Consider the following 24348-nt stretch of genomic DNA (forward strand, 5'->3'; position numbering starts at 1 on the left):
TGAAAAATTGTAACGCCAACCCCGAACACATCCTTTAGTATAATGCAGAAGCAACCACTTACAACTCCAAACTAAAACTTACCAATGACAAAACTGGAAACGCAACGTCCACAAAAAAACAAATATCGCAAACTTTTTAAACCTAGCTTAAACTTAAAAAGAGAGTGGAGTGCAGCATTGTAGAATTTCGAAGGATCCAAATATATGGTCCAGATCCTAAAATGGGGAATCCATTGGAACACCTGGAGACGTTCACTCAACACAGAGCGCACTAAGTTTTACCAACAAGCCTATCAACATACATACTTACATATATACATATGTATGTTCCATTTCCGCATGTGTCTCTCTATCTCAACATAACTAAAATAACAAATGGAAACTGACTCGCCGCAAGAGGATAAATTAAAAGTCAAGGAAATACAGAAGATAATATTAAAGTACGTTGTTGAAAAAAAGTAATGCATAATTGAAATAAACAAAAACACAACTAAAACAATTTGTAAAAATATGACTAGCGAATAAAAAGCATAATTAAAAAACCAAATGAATGTTTAAAGAGTATCAATGGGGGTGGGGAATGAGCTGTGTTGCCGCGCACTGTGTCAACTCCGTGCGCTCCGGTCCCAACTCGCTCTCGCGCGCCCTACTACAAGCAAGCTGAATGTACCCCAGAGTACAAACAGACAACCATTGGTGGTTGACTCGCCTACCTAAATGACGTATCCGTTTTCCCAATAATTAACCAATTACTAAATTAAAATAAGGTCAAGAAACATACCACGATGTGTTGTGCCCAGCTGCGTTTTCAGCCAAGGTAGGGTATCTTGATTTTTTTTTAACGTGCTTGTCAGTAAAGAAAAAAACAGTTATTACCAATATACGGAGCATTTTTAAAAAGTTTAAAGAGTACATTCAAACTGGCCTAACATCGTTGCCTCACTGCATTTTATTATTGATTGGCATAATTTTTAGGGGCACGCGACTAGCATGCGAATGGAACACCTTAAGGAGAGGCTCAAACGTGGCGGGCATGGTAAGTTCCCCATTACGCCACAAATGCGTAATCTCCACACTGACGCTCCATCCATATACTCGTACATATAGAAACCTCAATGGGTGCCTGAGCTGGGCTGCCTAGACTCAGTGTTGCCTTGAACGTTGCGCGATAAACAATTAATTTCTGACGCGCACTGGGGACCCCCGAGTTCAACGACATGCTGCTCGGCACCTGCATCATTCTAGCCATCTGGTTGCTTCTGGTTTGGACGTACTTTTTGTGGACCCGACGACGGTACTACAAGGCCGCCTGGCAGCTAAGGGGACCTATCGGCTGGCCTTTAATCGGCATGGGGCTGCAAATGATGAATACCGAGAGTAAGAGCGGCCGGAGTTAAGCCAATCTAGGCTGGGGCTAACTGTCTTTTGCAGCCTTTCTGCAGTACATGGATAAACTGTCGCACAAGTTCAAAGCACCCTTCGTCTCCTGGATGGGAACTAGTTGCTTTCTCTACGTCAACGACCCACAAACAGTGGAGCAAGTCTTTAACTCGAACCACTGCACCAACAAGGGAGACTTCTACCGCTTCCTGAGCTCGGCGATAGGCGATGGACTGTTCACATCTAGCGCTCCTCGCTGGCACAAGCATCGTCGACTCATCAACCCTGCGTTTGGACGTCAGATCCTCTGCAACTATTTGCCCATTTTTAATGCCGAGGCGGAGGTTCTGCTGCTGAAGTTGGATCTGGAGGGTGTACAGCATGGGAAGGAATTGGAGATATATCAGATCTTGAAGAAGATTGTACTGGAAGCGGCATGTCGTGAGTAGCCACGAAACACTTTTGCATATCATTTTCCAATTACATAATTCTGATGTAGAGACAACCATGGGCAGGAAAATGAATTTCCAGCGTGACGGTTCTGCGGCAATATTCGAGGCTTACAATGGGTGAGTCTTTTGATGTGAAATACAAAAATATACAGTTTCCCGTATCTAAGCATCTGATGTTCACTTTTTCTGACTATAAATCGTATGTTTGTATGCCGCATTTGTAATATCATACAAGTGTTTAGTCCCTGGACTTCCGACACAGGTCTGCTCAATAACCACTCAGTTTAATAATTCAGTTCCAACCATATTGTTCATCTTCCTTTTGGAGACTCTGTCCTTGGAAAGCAGGGTAGACGTTCAAGTATCATTTCATGTTTTTTTGTCCTTTTAGTTTTTTCTTAGCTATTAGCTAATTACAATCTTGTAGCATCTCAGGCGGAAATGCTCTTCTCGTGCATTGCAACTCGTTCTACCTTAATGGTGCCAAGGACCTGCAGAGCTTAACATTTTTTTCTTGTATATGTATGTATCCTTTAAAGATTGACGGAGGTGTGTGTCAAGCGAATGCTGTCGCCCTGGCTCTATCCGGAACTCATTTATCGACGCTCGCGACTCTTTGTCCAACAGACGAAGGTTGTCGGCGTTCTCCGTGGGTTTGTGGAGCAGGTAAATTGATACTCAGTTCCGTGCCATGACCAATGATTTGCATGTTCCCACAGCTGCTGTCCCCGATTGTCTCGGTTGTGGATCTCGACACCTCCAAGGAGCCATTGCAACAGGAGTCGAAGAATAAATCGAAGTCAATTTTTATTGAACAGGTGAGGGAGCATGTGGAGCGTGGACAACTAAGTTGGCAGGATGTCAGAGATGAGGCCAATGTCACCATTGCAGCGGTAAGTAAGAGACTCTAGATAAAAGTCTGAAGCGTACATTCAAATTTTCTCTCGGACAGACCTTTGAGACCACATCAACGGCTCTCTACTTCACCATACTCTGCCTGGCCATGCATCCGACCTACCAGGAGAAGCTACATAAGGAGCTAGTGGCGGAACTTCCGCCTAACGGAAACATTTCCTTGGATCAGTTGGAGCGCCTCTCCTACACAGAAATGGTAATCAACGAGGCCATGCGGCTTTTTGCACCCGTTCCCATGGTCCTTCGCTCCGCAGCTCAGGATTTCCCTCTCCGGCGCGATGACGGCGATTTTCTAATCCCACGCGGCACCCAGATCGGGATCGACATCTACAATATGCAGCGGGACGAACGGGTGTGGGGACCACTGGCCCGCACCTACAATCCGGACGCACATTTCGGACCCGAGGCACCTTCCCGTCATGCCTTTGCTTTTGTGCCATTTACCAAGGGTCTGCGCATGTGCATCGGTTACCGGTATGCTCAGATGCTGATGAAGCTGCTGCTGGCCAAGATATTTCGGAGCTATCGCATCATCACAGAGGCCCGGCTGGACCAGCTCCTGGTCAAGGGAAATATATCGCTCAAATTGAGCAATTATCCCCTGTGCCGGGTGAAGCGAAGGTAATAAATGGTCAAACTTCCATCTTCCATCAATGTCCGCAGCTCTTGTCCTGCCCTCGTTGCACTCCATCTCGAACGTCTTGTTGCTGTAATTTTCCAATTAAAAATGTAATTTTTGTTTCATTTTCCATGCTGTAAATTGAATTTGTTTCACTTTTACGGGTTGTTCGTTAGTTGACGCTCCGCCTAGCGTAAATTGCATGCTTGCAAATGGCTTTAATGGATTACCTTCTGCCTCCAATCCAAGTACTCCCGGCTATCAGAAGGCATCTCAGTTCGCCCCCCAAACGCCTGTTACTTTATACGGAACAGATAGAAGCTACAGCCTTTTTAATTCAGGTCCCAGTCCTGCTCCTTCGCTTTATACAGTTGGCTACTGGAATACCCCATCGCCAGTGACCTATTCACCTATTCACTATACCACTGGTGGTATACCTCAATTTCCGTACAATCCACAGGCACCGGGGGCCAGCCTGAACTCGTCAATGGGCGACTGGTGCACAACCGACATTGAAGTGCGGATTTATACGCACGACGACACCGACCTTGTTGGACAAACAGGCATTATCAGCACTGTTTTTAATAGTGTGTGCTCTGTATTCTTGCGGGAGGAAGACTGCAACAGTTATATCCTGAAAACTCAATAAAAGTGTATGTTTATCCCCATGTTTATCCATAGTGTGTGCTCTGTATTCTTGCGGGAGGAAGACTGCAACAGTTATATCCTGAAAACTCAATAAAAGTGTATGTTTATCCCCACAAGTGTGGCCAAATTTACAATTGAACACGAATTATTCGAAATATTTCATAAGTATATAACAGAATATTATGGTAAAGTTAGTCTGCGTTTTGAGGTGTTTGGACCGAAATATAAATTCTTTCTAAAATAAAGGCTCCAATTCTAAATTATTTTCTAAATAAAACCTTTAGAAGTTATACACAAATCTTTGCATCTCCTATTTACCAATCTAATATACACATATGTATGTATGTATGTATGTATGATCATATGTCTGTATTAATTGTTGAGCTTTGTTGTGAAAGAGTGAGAGCCCAACTATACAAGTATTTACTTTATTATCTATTATGTCGTAATTTCAACATTCGTTTGTAGACAACCGATCTGGTGGCTTAAATAGTAATCTATGATTACCGAATTTCTTCTAAGCGAAAATTCCCTTTGATCAGTCATCTGCTTACTTTTGTCGACTATGCACCTTCATCATTTTGAAGCTGCCGTACGTAGGTTGCTATTTATATTTTGGGAATAGAATTTTATAATTTGTACATTCCTATTTTTACACAGTTTAACTGTACATAGTTGAACTGTAAACATTAAACATTAAGTGAGGAGAAGTTAATAAATACAGTTAACCACGTTAGACGAGATAGCCTTTCGGAGGAATTAAATGCTGGTGTCGTTTACATGGTCAGCAATATTCATTTGTATGCGAATGAGCCATTCGTGGTAATCATGGATGAGCTGCATGCCCCTTGGGATAGCGCAACCGGTAGGAGGTGCTAGCCGTTGCAGCTTTCAACTTGGATGGGACGAACTTAAATTTTTGCACATGAAAGTGGTTAGTTACACTATAAAATATAATGAATATAATATATATTCATATATTTTACTGGCCTTGGTATCTAAGAAGCAATAAACGACTGTCTGTCCACTGTGCTGTACGATCTTCTTCATCTGGGATATGCCCACCCATCATTTTGGACGGATTTCCCGCCAATATATTAAACGCCGCCAGGGAGTTCCCTGTGCTATGGGTTCACCTGCACAGACATTTGGCGCAGGAGTACAGCATAATGGACACAGTGCACGACCAAACCTATAATTTCAAGTTCCATGTCAACGACTGGAGAGACACGGCAAATCCACCGGTGCATGTTGATTTACAGGGCCGGATTGCCAGGGGGCCGCGCGACACCTAGACTTAAAAATGAGCGGCTTTTTAAAAAGGTCCTAGTCAATCCAAAGCGCTGGCGTATCCTTAAAGGAGCCGATTCGTGAGGCTGTCATGCACACCGCTTTTCCATGCCAGACACTCTCCAAACATCGATATGTCGCACCCATGGGTGGTCAACTGATTGGCCAAATGCAGGTGAGACAGCAGCGTCGAGGCCGCAGCCAGTTATCCATTGCCCAAACGTTTTGTCAGGACGTGGAGTAGCTGGATGATGGCCTCACGAACGACACAGCTGCGTTGATTGGCCAGCACCAGGAGCACTTAGTGGCGCAACACCTCATTCACTGCTGAGTCGAGCACACTCTGCTGCAGTCGAATGATCCCCGGCTGCTCATAGAAATCTGTCTTTCGATTGGGCATCGCTAACATCTGCACCGAGCTTAGCGTACTATGGCCCGATGGCTGTCAGATCGTTCCCAGATACAAATACGGATGTATGCGCCATCGGGAAATTTTCAGGGGACTCCACTTGGGGCTGTGTGTGCTGCTCCTCGAATTCATTAACGGCGATGGTTGGATCCGCTGGCATGCAGACGACGCATGTCTCTTGACAGTGTCGGGCCCTCTGGCCGGCAGAAGTGGTATTTTCTTATTTGAACAGATACATTTTATCGTACAACTTTAAACTATCAATGTCGCTGACCTTACTATCTTCCATCTTACTATCTTTCTTAAGAACTTCAAAATTATAGGGTAGTCAGAAATTTAGCAGAATTAAAATCTTGCTCTTATGAACAAAGTTTCCATTGCAAAATACATGAAAAACGAGTTCCAATATTTTGATATGCTAATCAGCTTGTATAAGCTAATTGAAAATTTAATAATCTGGGCCACTTTTAAAAATTAATTAAAAATCGGTGGCTTACGTCGATTGTTTCGGCTGTTCAAATGCTTTAAAATATGTTCTTAATGAGAAACACGGGGAAGAAACTCCCCATTTCTGCTAAAATTACTGGTTCGTGAGAGCAAGAAGGACACATTTAAGCCGGCATTAAAAAATCGGCAAGTACCAAGAATGTTAGATCTTGCCTACAACAGCATAAAGTCCGACGAAAGCTTTTTCAAATATTTTCATTTGGAATACTCTTGTAGCAGTGACATATCACAGAAGTCTGGATACAAAATGTCGTTGCTCTAGCTCTTATAGTGTCTGAGCACTAGGCGCTCATAGGGACGGACATATGTACATGGCTCAATCGACTCAACTATTGATGCTTCTCAAGAATATATCTACTTTACGGGATCAGAAACGCTTCCTTCTGGAAGTTACACACATCTATTTTCACCACAAATCTAATATACACCAATACTCATTTTGAGTATCGGGTATAAAAAAACAAACAGGAACAATGAAAAGCGCATTGAAGGCACGCGATCTGTTCAACGCGTTACAAATGTGTGCAGCCCGTCACCTAGTAGTTGTCTCGATAGCACTCATATACAAGACCCGCAATAGCACCTGATAAAGACAACCTTCGATAGCTCAGTTGGTAGAGCGGTGGACTGTAGACGGGAACTTGCAATAGATATCCATAGGTCGCTGGTTCAAATCCGGCTCGAAGGATCTTTGATTTATCTTTTTCCTCTATTTGCATTTTAAAATATATGTATTTATAAAGTTGTTGTCTGATATATATCTGACATTTCTAATATATAAAATTCTCGTGTCCCAAATTTTGTTGCTGAACTCCTCCGAAATGGCTCGACCGATTTTCGTGAAATTTTGTGTGCTTTTCGGTTAGGTGCGCATCGGCCAACATCTATTTTACACATCCACTCGTACACCTACTCCTACCCTTCTTCTGCGAGCAATGCCAATAAGACGCAGACGGACCAATTTGAGTCGTCAAACGATCAAGTCTAGAACCACGCAAGATATAAGAGTATACATTTTAGGTGAACAAATCCAACAAAACAATGCAGATGAGCGTGTGAGCAGTTACGTGAATCACAATAGAAAGAGGTTCGAGATGAACGAATTCCAGAAAGGCAACTAGAACGGAGAGTAACGCGCAGATACAGGTACGCGCAGGTAAAAGTACTTTTCGAAAAGCCAAAGGATTGTGGAGAATTTGTGCAAAAAACGTGGTATGAGATTCCAGTGGAGTCTTGCCGTAAACTTATTTGCTAGTATGCCAAGAAGAAAGTCCGAAGTCATCCAAAATAAGTGTGGCAATACAGGATACTAGTAACAGATTAAGTAATAAGATTGGTAAATAATAAGAAAAAAGTGAAAAAATGCTGATACGCTCTTAGTTTTTCGCTTTGTAGAATTGCTGTAATTAGTATTTTGGCCAACCCTTGTTTATGTTTTTAAGGTTTAATTGATCATAAAATATATATTTTAAATGAAAAATGCTAGTCTACTTTAGGTTAGAAAACTAAAAGTAAATTTGATTTTTTAATTATGTTTATTAGAAAAGTTTTATAGGACGTGAAAGAAAGCTGATAAGCGTGTACTTATTATTTTGGCCAGTACTGTACATAATCGACAGACGTAGAGGAATTGACCAACAACGCCAACAATTTCATCAAGCATTTATTTATTTCTTCGACTAGCAAAACAACGTTTGCTGGGTCCCATAGTAATATATAAGATAGTTTGCTCTGACGAACTTATTGATTGGCTAGTACAAGCGATTAGACATAGAAAAATACTCTGGACACAAGGATTCCTTTTAAAAATCACTTATTTGTATGAAATATAGAATTATGAACAGCTACTCTTTATCTATATGTTAAACTGAACTTAATTGGTAGGCAACAAAAATATTAATAGTACACAGTTCTTTTTTTTCTCTATCGATTCCAACTATCGACTTCAGCGTCTTAAGCTTTCATGTTACTTAAGGGTCCCTGGTTGCAAGATGCAACGAAATATAAATAATTCAATAGCAGAAGCGTCCCTGCAAAAGTGGACTCGTCCTCAGAAGAACCCCGCACGAGAAGAGCGGAAAAGTATGCAAAAAGTGATTGTGACTCGTTAATGCTTCGAAATATTGTACAGGGAGAAGCAGCTGCTGCAGACGGTTCCGGTCGGGGATGGCTGTGTAATCACAACATTAATCTAATACGCGTGTTTAGTGCGGCCTGGCGGGCAGCCAACTTAATAATAGCTTTTGGAGCGCTTTGCAATAAGTAATTAAATCATTTACAACAAATCAAACTGACGGATGAGAAGATAACGCAGTCAAAAAGGATAGCAACGGCCACTCCACTCCACTCCGACTGCGACTTCGACTCCGACTACGATTCCAGCTCTTAAGCAAATAGTCGCCAAGCTCTTTGGGTCTCTGGGTTTCTGGTGTGGCTTATTATTAATGAGCAAAAGTTTTGCAAGTTTTCAATTAGTTATGCACCCGTCCACAGTTGCCCGCCAGCAACGCCCCTTTCGCGCGGCCGACTGGAGAATAATCAAGACAAACGGTGGCTCATAATAAAATATTTAGTTGGATTTCCCAGGCCAGTCCCAATAATTGACTAGCAACCAACTATTTGTATAACAAGCCGAGACGTTGTTTCCATTCAGGACAGTTACGGCGGATTATGGTGCTCGGTTTGGCTCCGCTGCACTCGGGTCGGGTTCTCTAACTGAATCCGACAGCCTGCATCATTTGATTAATTGAATATCAAGGCAGCATCCACCTGAATACGAGGAGCAGAAACAGCTTGGACTTGTGGGCTTGGGTTGTGGCTTGGCTCGTAAGTTAACCGATGCAGTCATGGTTTCTATTTCATAAGGAACTACTCGTACTTATGCCACTTGCAGACCGGTGGTTTTGTACGACTGCATTAATCAGACTTTAATTTCAATAATTTCCTTTTCTTTATATCCAAAATACATCCATAAGTTTGACTTAGTTAAGCATTAGTTAGTTAAATTAAATCTTAGTATTCTATTCATTATTTTAGTCAAGGTCGGTGTACTGGTACCAATTAGGAAATAATTTTCCATTACACATTTATTTTTCTATGTAAATCGGCCATTTAAATATACGATTTCATACTATACTTTTATTTGTGCCTAAAGATCTTTTTTGGAGTTCCGCTTAACGACACACTTGACAATTCTGTTTCAATTCCCGCTAAGCCACGAAGCAGGTAACACTTGGTCGAGCTACAACAATGAGTGGAGCTGTGGGCTTGGATGCCTAGGGCTCTAATTACAGTAAAACATTTACGAAGACGCCTGCATGAACATACTTGAATATGTATGTATGTATGTATGTATACATGTGAAAGAGCTGCTAATAAACATAACATTCCTCAAAGCCCGGAATGGCGGATGGGAGGAAGGCAGGATAGAAGCAGGAAAACCGCATTAACAAGCAGCTGCTGCATCATACAGATCCTAGGAGTAATTAAGTTTACTCTTATTTAATGAGACACGCGCCACGCGGGACCCAAGCGCAAATCTTATCCGGAAAACCTGGCAAACAAACCACAATATGGAAAGGGCCACTACCCTCTTGACAGCAGCCGACCGCAGGCCGGGAGAGGCCAGACCCAGACCCTATCAATGTTAATGCTAATTGTTATTGTAGTTAACATGCGGGGCGGGGCGTGGAGAAGTCGAAAGTGCCTGTCCGCTTACCTCAAATTGAATTAGACTCATATGTGGTCGTCAGTTGAGACAGTTTGCAACTTCTAAACTCAATTTGGTAGCTCACAAAGCCTATACACTGCCAAAAAAAATACGCTTCACACTCAACAGCTCAGTGGGATCAACTACACTGCATCTGGACGTTTTTATCAGTGTAGGCTCAGCGCTCACTCTTTTCGAGGGGCCTAACTAAGGCACAGTGAAAATATTTCACAAAATTGCATTACAAACTTTTCTACCATGCTCAGCAAAATTGCCGTACAAAAGGACCAAACAAAATTTTAGTCATTGTTGTGGAAGATATTGTTCAGAATTCAGTTATCAAGCTGGTATTCGTGAGTACACGAATGAATTTTATTCGGTGGGTGTGTCTGTAATCATGCGCCCAAATAATTTGGACCAAGCTACATTTTCAGTTTTAATATTTATATTTTATTTTATACATATTTATTATTTTATTATTTATTCTGTGAAAGCCGTAATAGCTGTCAAAATTGAATAGGGACAAATAAATATCACATACATACATATATGTACATATGTATAAAGGTTAATAAAACGAAAAGAACGTCGCGACATCGTCAAGAGTCTAACTGTCTTTATTTTGCAGTTGTACTAGTAAAACGAGTGGCGTCTTCAACATCGATCCCGCATTTGGTAAAAGTCATAACGTTTGCCATTATTATCTGAAGGGCACTTGTCGAGGTAGTCCAACGAATGAGGAGCAAATGTGCATCGCGCTAGATAATGCTGAGATGGTGAAGTCAATTATCATTCAAAAAGGCCAAAATTGGAAGGAGCTTTAAACTTTTGGGCCAATTTTGAGAATAACGCTTTTGCAAGCAGGTGTTGAAAAAGGAAATGTCCTACGCTTTACCAAATGAGATCCATGCCGTATTATTGTATCAGGTATGTCCTTGTCAAAGTCCGTATCATATGCAGATGATCCTGCCCAATTGCTGACTTTGATCATAAAGCAACACGGTGGTGCCCTGTTTATCCCACGGGTTCGGAGAGGTGTTGTCGTGGGGTCAACGAGTATTCAGAATTATTGGCACATGGATTGACCATTGTGCGGTTTTTACTTGATCGGGATATCATTAGATTGGAATGAGTGCGTTTCTATTTTATTTCCAGACCTAATCTTGTCGCTTTGTTATATTTTGACTATACTATATACAACTTAAATCAATTATGAAACTTTAAAAATACAAAAGAAATTGTCGTTTTTATTATTTTGTACGACTTTACATTACTACATAAATACTCGTACATACATATGTACATACTTGCATACTAGTCTGGATGCGCCATAGGCACAATATTATTTTTTTTAAAGCCAGTTAAATTTGTTTATGGTTTTGCTGATATATACAATCTATATATAACAATAAATAGTTCAGAATAATTATCTAAGTGAGATCTTACAAGCATTGTGTAGTTTGGAATAAAAAACTTAAGATTTTTATACTGAAACGTTGATGCATTCGGCCCTCCTCAGGGGACGGGTTTCGATCCTAAATGGCCTTGTTCGCTCTTGAAAACTGGAAATGTGTTTCAACTATTCGGCCCTTATCCTTTTACTGACTGGAGAAAGTTTTGTTGTTTGACAAATTGTTTTGTGCAGCCGCCCGAGGAAATAAAAGGCAACATTAAACTGTAAGCGGGGATTGGATCGAGATGGGGATGGGAATAAGAACGCGGTCGAAACAAAATGGAGACGTGGACGTTGCCATCATGTGAACTAAATGTAGGGGGAGGACGAATCGGACTCGGAACCGAAGTCAGAGCAGAGTTTAAAGCGCGAACAAGAGCAGCAAAAATTCCACTCCCACTCCGCTCCGTGTCGCCTGGTAGTTCCTTCATTCCCTTGCGTCAGTACCCTAACTTTTGCCGCTCTTTTGCTGGCCTTGCGGCTGCAGCGACGCATAAATTAGCAAACATGAGGCGAGCGGTGCGCGCAACTATCGCGTCTGCGGAGGAGCCTCCCGTGATCCAGCTCCGCACTCACACCCGGCGCTACCGTCAAATGGCTTACTGATTGACTACCTACTCTCCCGCCTGTGGGAGCTGTGATGGTGGTACCAACCAGAGGAGAGGACAAGAGGGCCTCTTGTCTGGCTGCAGCAAATTAGCAATGTTCGTGTGGTCCACTCTCCGCCCTCTGCACGTCAGCCTTTTCCACTCGGACCTTCGCTGGGAAATAAAAGTACTGACATCCCTCGAAAAATTGGCTAGCGCAATTAATTAAAAAGTTTGCTGCAAAATGCAATCGCAATGAACTCAGCACGGGAAGGCGTTTGCGTGGGGAGTGGCCCTGTATGGAATGCGACGGGATGGGATGGGTTGAAACAGAATGGTCGTCAGACAAAGCTCTACAAATATTTTTCCAGCTGCCGAAAAATGCGCTAAATTGTTTTTTTCCTGCTGAGAGAATTTAATTAAAAATTTTGCATATGCCAGGTGGCACTAAAGCAAAAAATAAAGCATTTGATTACGGAAATATATCATGAATAGCTATGAAATTGAAATACATTATGAATAAAGATTAAAATGAGCAGAGCTCGAACATAAAATAGTCGGAGCTTGTCGGTAGAAATAATTCAATCCAATCAATTTATGAATTCATATTTTTATTCACATCTTAAGGTATATCTATAAAAATGTTAAGGGCATGTGTAATATGTCGCAAAGCTATAGATTATTTAATATGATTTTTACAAAATAGGACTTTGAGGAATTTAACTTTTCATTAACGTACGCAACATGTGACGACAATTAGGCCGTGCGCACTTGAAAGCGGATCTGAAAACTTATTTATAAGCTCCTAACAAACAAACACACTGCAAAGGCGCATGTGTGAGTATTGCTGGCTGATCTGAAAGCTGAAAAAACTCGCAGAAATCAGCTCACCTTATCATCATCAGACCTGATATTTCTTTGCCAATTTGAGCGTACATGGCCTTGGAATACATGAACTGATCCTTTTTTGCAAGACTGATAATGCGGGTATCAGTTGTTTGTAAAGATTTCTTCTTGCATCCTAGATTTTCAATTAGCACTTCAGATTTGAAAGCATTCTGAATAAAAAATACCGAGCGTCCAAGCCTTTTCGCAATTTCCCGGAGAATTTTCCTTTCTTTTTAAAGATTTATGGAGAACTTATTTTCTTCAGCAGTACGGCCTATCTAAAGAATTTTTGTTACCTCTCATGTACTTATATATGAAAGAACTCAATAAAAACCAACAAGCCTTTGATCAAATCCTTATCAAATCCTTTAAAATTTATAAATAACACCAGTGTACTTTTTTTTTTGGCCAGACCAAAAATGCGTAGAATTTTATAAAGATGGTTCCCCACTTTAATTTTTGATTTAAATATCCATACATTTACAAAAATTCGAGCTATTCCATAACAAACTATCACGACACCGATGTACTTATTTTTTTGGCCAGTAGTGTAGTTCTTGAACTCAAATAAAAGTTTAATAGAAACAGACGGACACATATGTAGATCAGGTCCGTCAGCTTTCAGATCATCCTTTAACTCAACCTTCAGTTCAGCTTCGCTATCAGCTAGAGTGTTCACCAGCCTTTAAGGCAGCTCATCAAATTCTAAAAATATTCAATGAAGCTATGAACGTCTTTGGCTTAAAATGTATCTGATTCGGCAGCTGCGCTGTCTGTTTTCAGTACTCGTATTTCCTTTTTCCGTTGGTAATTTTTATAAAAATTATGCAGATTAAATGTGGCAGCAAAGTTTGCTTAGCCAGGCAAGTGACATTAAAGTCCCATAAGGCGCATTGGCAGGGACAACAAAGATGTCTAAATAATAATGGGAGCGCTCGCGCTGTTTGGGGGGCCGCACAAGTTGATTGAATAAATCACAACAGGTAAATTTCTGTTGAAACCAGACCCGACACGCGTGAGCACAGGCTGACACACTAAAGAGCGGACTAAAGAGCAGACTAAAGATACGAGTACGAGTATCTGCACATACATATATGTAGAATGTTACTGACTTTATACAGCACAGGGACATACTTCGCTGCAGAACAAGTCCTAAGCTTAGCTTCGGGCACACGGCGCATTGGTGGAAAGTTTTCCCATTTATGGCCTGGCAATAATTTGGCCAAGGAGCGACCAGGCACCCGAGATAACTGGCCATTTACCAACAGTGTGTCACAATTTCTTTAAAAAACTAAACCCCGGTTCTCAGCAGCGCCAGCTCGGAGGCAATTAAATTAGTGTTCATTTATATTTGATGTCCCCGAAACTTGCACACATTTTTGTATACGAGTATCATCTGGAGCATTCTGTCAAATAAAACCACTTTGTGCGCCGGGCGCAAACCTTGAGTTCCCTACTTGTCAACCTCAATAGCTCTCTAAATATTTTGTGAAATTAATTGCATGGGGCTGAGGGCTAATTAAATACCTCACCGGAATTAGAAGCAAACCGTACGACACGCATATATGTATATGGTCTGGTCTTCCGCACGGAGAATTTCTGCCACCTGTGAGGTGTGCAAAGTTCACTTGGTAATTAGCATTTTCTATGAGCCATTTCACATGCTTCCTTCCATCGATGCGGAGCGCCACGCTACTATCAAGGCTGTAGGGCAACTTGATATATTGAACTCTCCTTATATATTTTCGAATTCAATACATGCAAATTTCACTGCAATTATTTATAAGAATATATCCCCACTAATTGCCCACATTCGACGGCTAAAGGTCGAGTGTGACGTTAGCGCATTCAATTAAATTTCCTATATATCCAATGAGCTTTCTACCTCTTATGTAAGAAGCTTAATGAAGATAGCAAGCGACCCAAAAAGATATTTTTTTGTAGGTATTATACGCGTTAAAATTTTTCTGAATCTGGCGAGCTCTTGATAGGTACGAGTACATGTTTTGAAAAGCTCATTATGTGCATATATTATGTACCGAATTTTGTGTGTAGTCTCCTGTGATATCACACTGAAACAAATGTATCTCACATTTAGATTTTGGTGTATTTTCTTAGCTTCAATGGGTCTCCTGTCAACTTGGATGGAAGCCGAGGAACGTACGTACATACGTATGTAACTGCATTAGCTTGGGGAAGCTGAATATTATTTTACTCGTTGTGTTATAGCTTATGTTGGACATCTGGCGCGATTATCGCAGCATGTTAGCAAACATATGTAGATGCTTTGAAGAGGACAAAAAATATAGCCCACAAGGCGATGCCTTGGGGATAATAGATTAATCGTGAATACGAGTTCCAGCGGGGATATAAATCCAGAATCTTTTGTGAATGTTCTTAGATATTTATACGAATATGTGTGTAAATATGATTATGAATTGGTACGATTATGAGTAAGAAATTCAGGTTATACTTTTCCTCTTTCTCCTCTTATACTTATTAAGAAACTTTCAAGTTTGTCATTCGGAGGAAATTTGGAGAGTCAATTAGGCATTTAGTTAGCAACAAAAACAACAAAATAACGAAAATGTTAATTATAGGCCACGCCCCTCCAGGCACCTTCGCAGGGGTAACTTTTAAAAACTCATTAATGCATACATTTAGGGCTCCCTTAAATAGCTGCACGAAGCCTCCAGATAGGCAGTTGGATTCCGAGTGTAAGTTTAAGTATATGGCTAGTCTTCAGTTCCACGGCAATATTGATGCGGACACCAGGTACGATGCGACGCTGGATCCTGCCCGTGAGCCCGAATTGTTCCGACTGCTAATGGGACTGCAGCTGGCAATGGGAATGAAGCCATCTCCGAGATTGCCCAGTTGGTGGCCCACTTGGCTACGGCCAGTGGGCGGGCTAATGGCCAAGGCCTACTGCTCGATGGTAGTCCTCACCTCGCTCCACTTGGGTCTGCTGTTCACGAAAACTACATTGGACGTTCTGCCAACGGGCGAGCTGCAGGCCATAACGGATGCCTTGACTATGACCATTATATACTTCTTTACGGCCTACGCAAACATATACTGGTGCGTGCGGTCGCAGCGATTGTTGGCCTTTATGGATCATTTCAATAGGGAGTACCGACATCACTCGCTCGCAGGCGTTACTTTTGTGAGTAGCCACGCTGCCCACAGGTGGTCCCGGAACTTTACGGCCACATGGATCCTGTCCTGCCTGATGAGTGTGATCACCTGGGGCGTGTCCCCACTGATACTGGGCATACGGACTCTTCCCCTGACCTGCTGGTATCCTTTCGACGCCCTGTCCCCAGGTACTTACACGGCGGTGTATGCCACTCAGCTATTTGGACAAATTTCGGTAGGAGTCACATTCGGCTTTGGTGGCTCCCTGTTTGTTACTCTGTGCCTGCTGCTGCTGGCCCAGTTCGATGTGCTCTACTGCAGCCTAAAGAACTTAGATGCGCACTCAAAGCTGCTCTCAGGCGAGACGATCGGGAGGCTAGGGTGAGTGGACTGTTATTTGGCTAACTAACTTCAGTTAGTCCTGTTTTCTTGCCTCTTTAGCCTTCTGCAAAGAGAGCTGCTCCAGGGCGCATTTACAAGGGAGCTGAATCAATATGCTGTGCTTCAGGAGCATGCCACAGATCTCCTAAGAATCTCAGCTGAATCACAAAATCTTGCGCAAGTTAAAGTATTTCATGGTGCACTCGTAGAGTGTGTGCGACTGCACCGCTTCATCCTGTACTGCTGCGCGGAACTGGAGAACCTTTTTAGCCCGTACTGCCTGGTAAAGTCTATGCAGATCACACTACAGCTTTGTCTGCTGGTGTTCGTCGGCGTGTCTGGCACGCGGGAGTTCTTGCGCATCGTCAACCAGATCCAGTATCTGGGGCTTACCCTATTCGAACTGCTGATGTTCACCTATTGCGGAGAGTTGCTCAGTCGGCACAGTGTCCGATCCGGAGAGGCCTTCTGGAGAGGCGGATGGTGGAAGCACGCCCACCTCTTGCGCCAAGACGTCCTGATCTTTCTCGTTAACAGTCGTCGGGCAGTGTATGTCACAGCTGGAAAATTTTATGTGATGGATGTGAATCGGTTGAGATCGGTGAAAAGTTCCTGTTTCGTCGTACGGCTATCACGTCACTTAAGAACCTTCTTCTTCCAGGTTATAACGCAAGCCTTCAGTTTCCTGACTCTTCTCCAGAAGTTGGCCGCCAAGAAAGCCATAACGGAGGCCTAAACTGGAACAACACTCATTCGCGTTGTTTGTGAATTGTGAATGTTGGTATTTATTTTCCACATTTAAACCTTATCGAACAAAAGCTAAAAAATATTTGCCCTTCATTGTTGGCCTAACATTTCGGAACAGCGACAGATGTGCTTCTCGACTCCTTATATCTCTTTTGCCTTTGGCTTGTGACTGATAAACAGTACTTTTCGAAACGCTCCCAACTTAAATTTGTGTGCACATATCAAGCCGATATGAATATACTCTTTAGGTGCTCTCATTATTTGTATGCACTCCGTTCAAGAACTTTCATTACAACTGTATATTTTCCTGTAGTTTCGTTATTTTATCAATTTTAACTCAATCACATTATTAAATAATTAATCCGTTTTTGAATGATAATAGTATATACATACATATGTATGTATATATAAATATATATATATATAGTATAATATAATATATAATCGATCGATATAATATAATCGAAGTCTAGAAAATCTTTTGGTAGCTTAAAAAACGTAAGGAAATTGTTTATAGTCTGATTGGACTTAGGTTAAAGATCGGCTTAAAAACATCTCTAATGCAGCCGGGAATATAAGCAAAGAGCGAACTGTACGCCACCGTACATGTGGCAATGTCTCTGACTTATTGAATTCACCCACTCTGACTGGGGTACTTGAGCTGTCTACTCTTATCTGTTGGGCAAAGTTCTCAGATTTTGGAAAACGCCTAAGAGTTGACTTTAATTTTGCGATTGCACGTGGTACGCATATAAACTTATGGAAAAGTTTTCAACTCATTTGCGCTGTGAATTTTTCATTGTGTCACAGATACAAACACGCACCCGTGCACCCATAGACACCAACTTGGCAAAAAGTTTACTTCTTTGAGGGCGGGGTACGGCTTTAGTCCCGCTGCCGTGTGAGCAGTGCTACGAGTGTATTTATAGAGACTCATTTGTTTCAGTTTTTGCTGGCAACATTTGGGCGCCATCGTGCTTAGATGATTATCGTTTTAGTCCTTTGTACGAGTATTGTGCTTTTTGTGCCTTCATTCGGCTTTGTTGCGCTGCGGAAATTCGTTTCACTTTTTTACTTCCGCTCCACGCTAACTACCTTTATGCGTGTCTGCTGGGGCCAGCAGCCCATTTATATTACATGATATTTGATAAGCGCAATGCATACTTGAGCCGTCATGGCCCTAGATAAATTGGCTGGCCATATTTCTCTGAAATGCCTGTCGGTGTCGTGGCTACAGCCAGGAAGATGATCGGCCCTCGATGGCCCAGACTTATAGGCTCCTGTGACCAAAGTGGTCTGCAAGCATTCCTATGGAAAAGGAACAAATAATGCACCCAAAGGCAGCTGTGAAGCATGTGCAAACCAGTCAAGCTTTCAAAATGGATGCTTAGGCTGGTCCAATGATCGAAATAAATCGTGAATAAATCAAGCCAAGGGCAACATCTAATCATAATCCGCGAATAAATTAAACAGACAGAGAAAACTAGTGGTATATAAGTTATTTTCTGGAATAAATTCATACATACATATGTGCACATTCAATATTCATCATTTAGTATTGGTTATCTAGAAAGTTTGAACAAAGATTTTAAGGATATTCTTAATTGTTTTGGTCCAATTGGCCTATAGCTCGCCCCAGTAGGCTGAACTTTAACTTTCCAGTCACCCAGTACCTCTAATATCAGTTGAGTTCATAAAATTGGTTAATAAAACTAATTTATGTTTTAAATCGAGCCGTAGTTGAGTGAATCCGAGGCCATAGAAGTTGAGCGGGTGAATGAAAAGGCGATTTTCTTCTCTTTTCCCTGCCTGTTCCGCCCGTCCCGTTCTGTCAATGGTCTGGCAATCGGCCAACAAAAACTGTCTAGAGTGCCTGCATACCATTGACAGGATTTAGCCGCAAGCATGGTTGTCAAAACCCCATCTCTACCCCTCTTCATTCCCCAACCCCCTTCGACAACTTTGAAGAAGTCTCGTGAAATTAAATTAACACAAAGGCATGCCATGTCAACTTTTTGAGCAGTCAGATGGCGGTATTTTAATTGAAAGCAATCGATATAGGTTACCAGCAACGGCATCTCAACCAGTGCTGCCGATTATGCTTTTTTCCAGTCAGATCTGGCTTTTTTTGAGGACTGGATTTTTATACCCGATACTCAAAATGAGTATTGGGGTATATTAGATTTGTGGTGAAAACGGATGTGTGTAACGTCCAGAAGGAATCGTTTCCGACCCCATAAAGGATATATATTCTTGATCAGCATCAATAGCCGAGTCGATTGAGCCCTGTCTGTCTGTCCGTCTCTCCGTCTGTCCGTCCCTATTAGAGCCTAGTGCTCAAAGACTATAAGAGCTAGAGCAACGAAATTTTATATCTGGACTTCTGTGATATGTCTCTGTTACAAGTATATTTCAAAACGAAAATCTGTGGCATCCACAATTTCAAAGATACAAAAAAACTGAAAACGCAGAATCGTAGAGGATGACTATATCTTCCAGAGAGCAAAATCTGAACCAGATCGTATAATTATTATAGCCAGAATCAAGAAAACAATTTCATTCTTTCTCGCTCTGTCTCTCTAACACACAGGTTTCATGGTCGGCTTTGCCTATTGCAAAATGTGAGTTCAAGGATCTCAGAGACTATAAGAGCTAGAGCAACCAAATTTTTTATCCACACTCCTGTGATATCGGACCTTGACCGTTTCGTGTCCAAATTTCGCCACACCCCCTTCCGCCCCGCAAAGGACGAAAATCTGGGGCATCCACAAATCTCAGAGACTATTAAGGCTAGAGTAAAAAAATTTGGTATCCACACTCCAGTTTGATCGCACTATAAAACGTATATCTCAAAATTTCGCCCCACTCTTTTCCGCCCGCACAAAGAACGAAAATCTGTGGCCTCCATAATATTAAAGATTCGAGAAAACTAAAAACGCATAATTATAGAGAATGACCATATCTATCCGGTTGTTGAATCTGGATCAGATCGGATCATTTTTATAGCCAAAAGGAACAAATCAATTTGCAGTGGCTACGCAGCGCCCGACGTCACGCTCAGACTGATTTTCTGTCTCTCTCGCACGCACTCTTTGTCGTGTCGTTCAATATTCGCGGCGTCTGCCGGAGGAGAGCCATACTGACTAAGTATCGGGTATAAATGTAGAGTCCGCAGCAACTCACAACGTTCCCCCTCGTTTTTTGATAAAAAAGTTGGCAGTACTGATCTCAACTCATCCTCAAGGAATAATATCAGAAATCTGAAGGGGTGGGAAGACTTATTCCGTCGTAGGGAACTTTAAAGTGTTTTTGGCTGAGGCAAGCAAAGTTGTACGTGATATCAACATGTCAAGTATTGTACTCCGTACTCATATCGTCTGGTTTCTGCCATTTCACCAAATCACAAGAGTAGCGGGGTTCTATAGAGGCATTCGTTTTCGATGCCCATATACATGGTGTCTGAATCATGATGGAATGAACCCTGAATTACAACGCCATGGCACCTGTCAATGTAATAGCCTCACACGGGGTGTCTGTTGACAAGGCTTTAACCTAATAAGGATGTCAAAGGGCCTGTCCATAGCCAAGTACCTGTTGAATAATTTGATTTTTGCCCTTTTATTAGATTTGCCTTCGGTTACGTTTTGTGAGTTTTGGAATTTAATTGCCTTCGGATAGAGCATACTGCCATGTACGCATTCTTAGGAAGCACGAGGAAATTCTCCCAGGGGGGCTTTCTGTGTGTTTGGGCTGAAACTGTCATACGAAAGGCAAGCAGCTCGGCTGGCGGGCTCTGGCCTGTGAACAGAACAAAGGACTGACGCAGGAACCAAACAGTGACAAATATAATTTAGCATCAAAGCGATCTGTTTGCATGACCAGTCAGGTGGGCGCGTGTGTGCTAATGGCAGCTTTCACCTACTCGACAATTTGGCAAGCCCATTCAAACGCAAGCATTCAGTAGATCGCCCGGAGAGGGTGTTTGCTCTCCTCCTTATATACTATTGTAGCTTGCTATTTGATTTTGAGCGGGCTGTTGCTGCCCCAGAACGCCTTCTGTTTGTGTCCTGGTTTGACGTTAAAGCTGCTTTAAAATATTCCGGAATTGCATGGCATCCAGAGGTGGCTTTGGTGCAGCAGCCAAAAATCCAATCGAAATGGCGAAATGCGCAACAAGCGGCATTTGGCAGTATCTGGAAATCAAATAAATGCACACGTTTTTCATATCAGGTGGTATATATTTTCCTTTCCGCTTCCCCGATATGCACACCCAGTAAATATTTTATACATACATTTGCTTGTCCGTTTGCTGAAAGCCAATTTCAATTCGTTATGTGCTGGCTCCTTACATTCCCTGTTTTGGAAAAGATAAACACACTACAAGACATACTAGTTGGTATAGGGAACATAACTTTTTTAAAAATGCAATGATACTAGCCGACCCGGGAAACAAGCCATGCCATTTGAAATCATTTTAAAGCAGGAATATAAAAATGGACTTCAGGAACAGATTGAATGAATCTGGATCTGTCCCGATGAATAAGCCGTTCAAATGTTCTGGTGGTGTCTCAAATTCAGGCACTTTTCCCTATGGGCAACACATATCATCTGACTCGTTTTTGAATTTGAGCGTATGGCAATGTCAGAAAAGTCTTCGTACATAGCACCAATCAGCACATTCGGATGAGCGTCAATTAGGCAATTTGCTAAGACAATTTTGTGTGTTTGACTCACTCTTTTAGAGCTTGGATTTGCCGTCTTTCTTTATTTTGGGAGTCAAGTTTACGCTTGTTGATGTTATGATGTGTGAACCCTTGAAGCTTTGTTTCGATTTCACCTAGATTTTATTTGAAAATGGTTAACAAATGTACGATAGGTAACGACATAAAACTATTTAATCGGGTTAACCGTAAACTTATGTTACAATGGGTGCAGGGCATCTAATCGTCGATTTCTTTATATAAGGACGTGATTCATTCGATACCAAAAGCATTTTAACGCCAACCACGGCTGTTGGTTTCTTTGTTTTTCCGCTGATATGTCCGACCAATAAACAAACAAATGTAAATGGGCTTTTTCACGTGCTCTCCCGTTGTAGGCCTCCACTTTTGAGCATCTTTCCGCTCGGTATTCTTAACCGCTTCGTGTGCTTTTGCATACGGCGAACAGCTGAAATATTTATCGAAAAAACTATTACCCACACCACCTCACCCTCTGCACCCACATATTGAGATTAAAAGCGCTGAAAGTGCACTGCAGCTGCTGGGATGTTTCCACGTCTGTGGACTGCCCTGGGGCCTTGTCGGGCGAAAATTTCAAGTTGGCGGCGTTGTCGCTTCGCACAAAAACCGTTTATTACAGTAACTTTTTTCTCAAGTGGGTGGGTCGCGAATGGTAGAGGAGGAGTCAGGGTTGGGGCTGGAGCGGGTGCTGGAGCTGGGGCAAAGGGAATCCATTAAACGGCCTCTATCATCAACCCCGGCACGGATTCCGTGCTACTTTACGAGCTCTTAAAGCTGGAAATAAAATGAAGAGATGCTGAGTAGTCGCAATTTTCCCTCTGATCATTTTTTCCGGGTTTGTTTCTTTCCGTTCGCTACTTTGTAGGGCCATTTTTTCCTTCTAAGCGCATTCTGCTTTAAAAGGCCTCTTGAAGCACAAATTTGAGCGGCATTTGCGTGCATTAATCCGCCAAGTTCCCTGAAATAATTATCATTTAAGCTATAACGACAATGTACAAGGCCCGAATCAGCTTGGATTGGCCCCTGGAGGGCCACCCACGGCGAATTGCACCCCAAGAGGCCACGTGCGGGGGCGCGAGCGGACGTGGAAGAATTTGGTTGTAGTCATAGACACTGACGTGGGCGGTGGTATTTCAATTGCAGTTTTAGATAAACTTTTGGTCTATTTTGGTTCTTTCGCTGGAAATGTTAGAGCTGAAAGGCTTTGAAAATATAAATTAACGGGAAAAAGAGTCCTTCAATTCGATTGCTCCTTCATTGCCATCATTTATTCATGGCTATCATTCATTCATTTCTATGAATACTATATACATATGTACGAATACGAGACATAGATAAACAGTACTAGCTTTAGAGTTTTTTAATATCATTTTTATTCTAAAGAGGTAAAGAGGTATTGAGGTAAAGATCATAATGGTCCAGCTCAGATCAATTTAACTCAAATATTAGCCTATCTTGCCAAACCCAAATAAAATAATTTTGATCAAAACTAGGGCCAAAAGACAATGATTTTTTTGATGATTGCAGAATTATTAGATCTTAATTTTTCAGTTCTCCGTGATACCACTTAATTTTGGTAAAGGGCAAAACGTTATGTCAAATATATATGTATGTAGTTCGTTAACTAAAACGTTTATTGTGATCTAGCTAAATAAATAGTTATATGGATATTAGCTGACCTGGAAAACGTTGTCTGGCCATTTAAATTATGAATATTAACGTCGAGGAGCAATTGATTGTAAGTTTTTTCGGATCTCCTCTTTCGCATGTTTCGTGCTTTATTCGTTCCACAGTCCAAATGGTCACATATGCCAATTGCTGTTACATTCACTGTAATACACACAAATTGACCTTTAACAAACCTTTAACAGTCATAAAACACGAAACATACGAAAACAAAATAGATCAAAGTCGTATTAATGAAGTCTAAATTTTGTATGGGACACTTGAATCTTGTTCATATTACTAAAATAGATTTAACAAATGGTGGGTGTTGGAAGGTTATAACTAATTAATAACCTATTCTCATTCATGTGGGCACGCATAATCCTCTCGGTTGTGTCGAATTTGAAGCTACTTCCTCGCAATAATTGTTGTCGACGGATTCATTAAAAAATCATAACTTTATTTCATTCATTCGTCTTATATTTAATTTACACAAGCGTTTTATGATTTTCTCTTCTTTGCTAATCTTCCCTCTCGATTACCCGGTCCTCACTCGTATTTGATAATTTCCTCTCTCTATGTTAATGGTACTCCCGTTAATGCCTTTCCTACATTCATACCTACTAAATATGCAAAACAAATTTTATAAAAATCGGTCGAGCTGTTTGGTAGTAACAAAATGTTGGACATTACTTCTAATGTCTAAATTATTCTCTATTTCTATTCTCTCCCTGATATATTTATATATATATATATGTATTAATACAATAAAATGCACTATCATCCTGTTCTGTTACAACATTCTCATAATCCACCTA

The 24348-nt window shown here is 41.6% G+C and overlaps 2 protein-coding genes and 1 non-coding gene across 3 annotated transcripts; all 3 read left to right on the forward strand.

Annotated features, from left to right (window-relative positions):
* Window positions 1-1148: 1148 nt before the first annotated feature.
* On the forward strand, window positions 1149-3507 carry LOC108157823 (probable cytochrome P450 313b1). Its single transcript, XM_017290023.2, has 6 exons — window positions 1149-1377; window positions 1432-1821; window positions 1880-1949; window positions 2372-2498; window positions 2552-2725; window positions 2785-3507. The coding sequence occupies exons 1-6, from the start codon at window positions 1218-1220 to the stop codon at window positions 3370-3372; spliced, it is 1509 nt and encodes a 502-aa protein (XP_017145512.1). The 5' UTR covers window positions 1149-1217; the 3' UTR covers window positions 3373-3507.
* Window positions 3508-6816: 3309 nt separating this feature from the next.
* Trnay-gua lies at window positions 6817-6908 on the forward strand. The gene is given in 2 exon segments: window positions 6817-6853; window positions 6873-6908. It is a non-coding gene; the product is annotated as a tRNA-Tyr (tRNA).
* An 8672-nt stretch (window positions 6909-15580) lies between these two features.
* LOC108153917 (putative odorant receptor 85e) lies at window positions 15581-17141 on the forward strand. Its single transcript, XM_017284013.2, has 3 exons — window positions 15581-16376; window positions 16437-16977; window positions 17038-17141. The coding sequence occupies exons 1-3, from the start codon at window positions 15589-15591 to the stop codon at window positions 17110-17112; spliced, it is 1404 nt and encodes a 467-aa protein (XP_017139502.1). The 5' UTR covers window positions 15581-15588; the 3' UTR covers window positions 17113-17141.
* The last annotated feature ends 7207 nt before the right edge of the window (window positions 17142-24348 follow it).

This window comes from Drosophila miranda, chromosome 2 (assembly GCF_003369915.1).
Source record: "Drosophila miranda strain MSH22 chromosome 2, D.miranda_PacBio2.1, whole genome shotgun sequence".
Classification (NCBI taxonomy): Eukaryota; Metazoa; Arthropoda; class Insecta; order Diptera; family Drosophilidae; genus Drosophila; species Drosophila miranda.

Bases quoted from the DNA above. Each gene is read 5' to 3' on its own strand.
- LOC108157823 (XM_017290023.2), top strand. From the start codon at position 1,218: ATGCTGCTCGGCACCTGCATCATTCTAGCCATCTGGTTGCTTCTGGTT. The intron at 1,822-1,879 runs GTGAGTAGCCAC...ATTCTGATGTAG, and splicing joins TGTACTGGAAGCGGCATGTC to AGACAACCATGGGCAGGAAA. The intron at 1,950-2,371 runs GTGAGTCTTTTG...TATCCTTTAAAG, and splicing joins ATATTCGAGGCTTACAATGG to ATTGACGGAGGTGTGTGTCA.
- LOC108153917 (XM_017284013.2), top strand. From the start codon at position 15,589: ATGGCTAGTCTTCAGTTCCACGGCAATATTGATGCGGACACCAGGTAC. The intron at 16,377-16,436 runs GTGAGTGGACTG...TTGCCTCTTTAG, and splicing joins GAGACGATCGGGAGGCTAGG to CCTTCTGCAAAGAGAGCTGC. The intron at 16,978-17,037 runs GTGAAAAGTTCC...TTCTTCTTCCAG, and splicing joins ATGTGAATCGGTTGAGATCG to GTTATAACGCAAGCCTTCAG.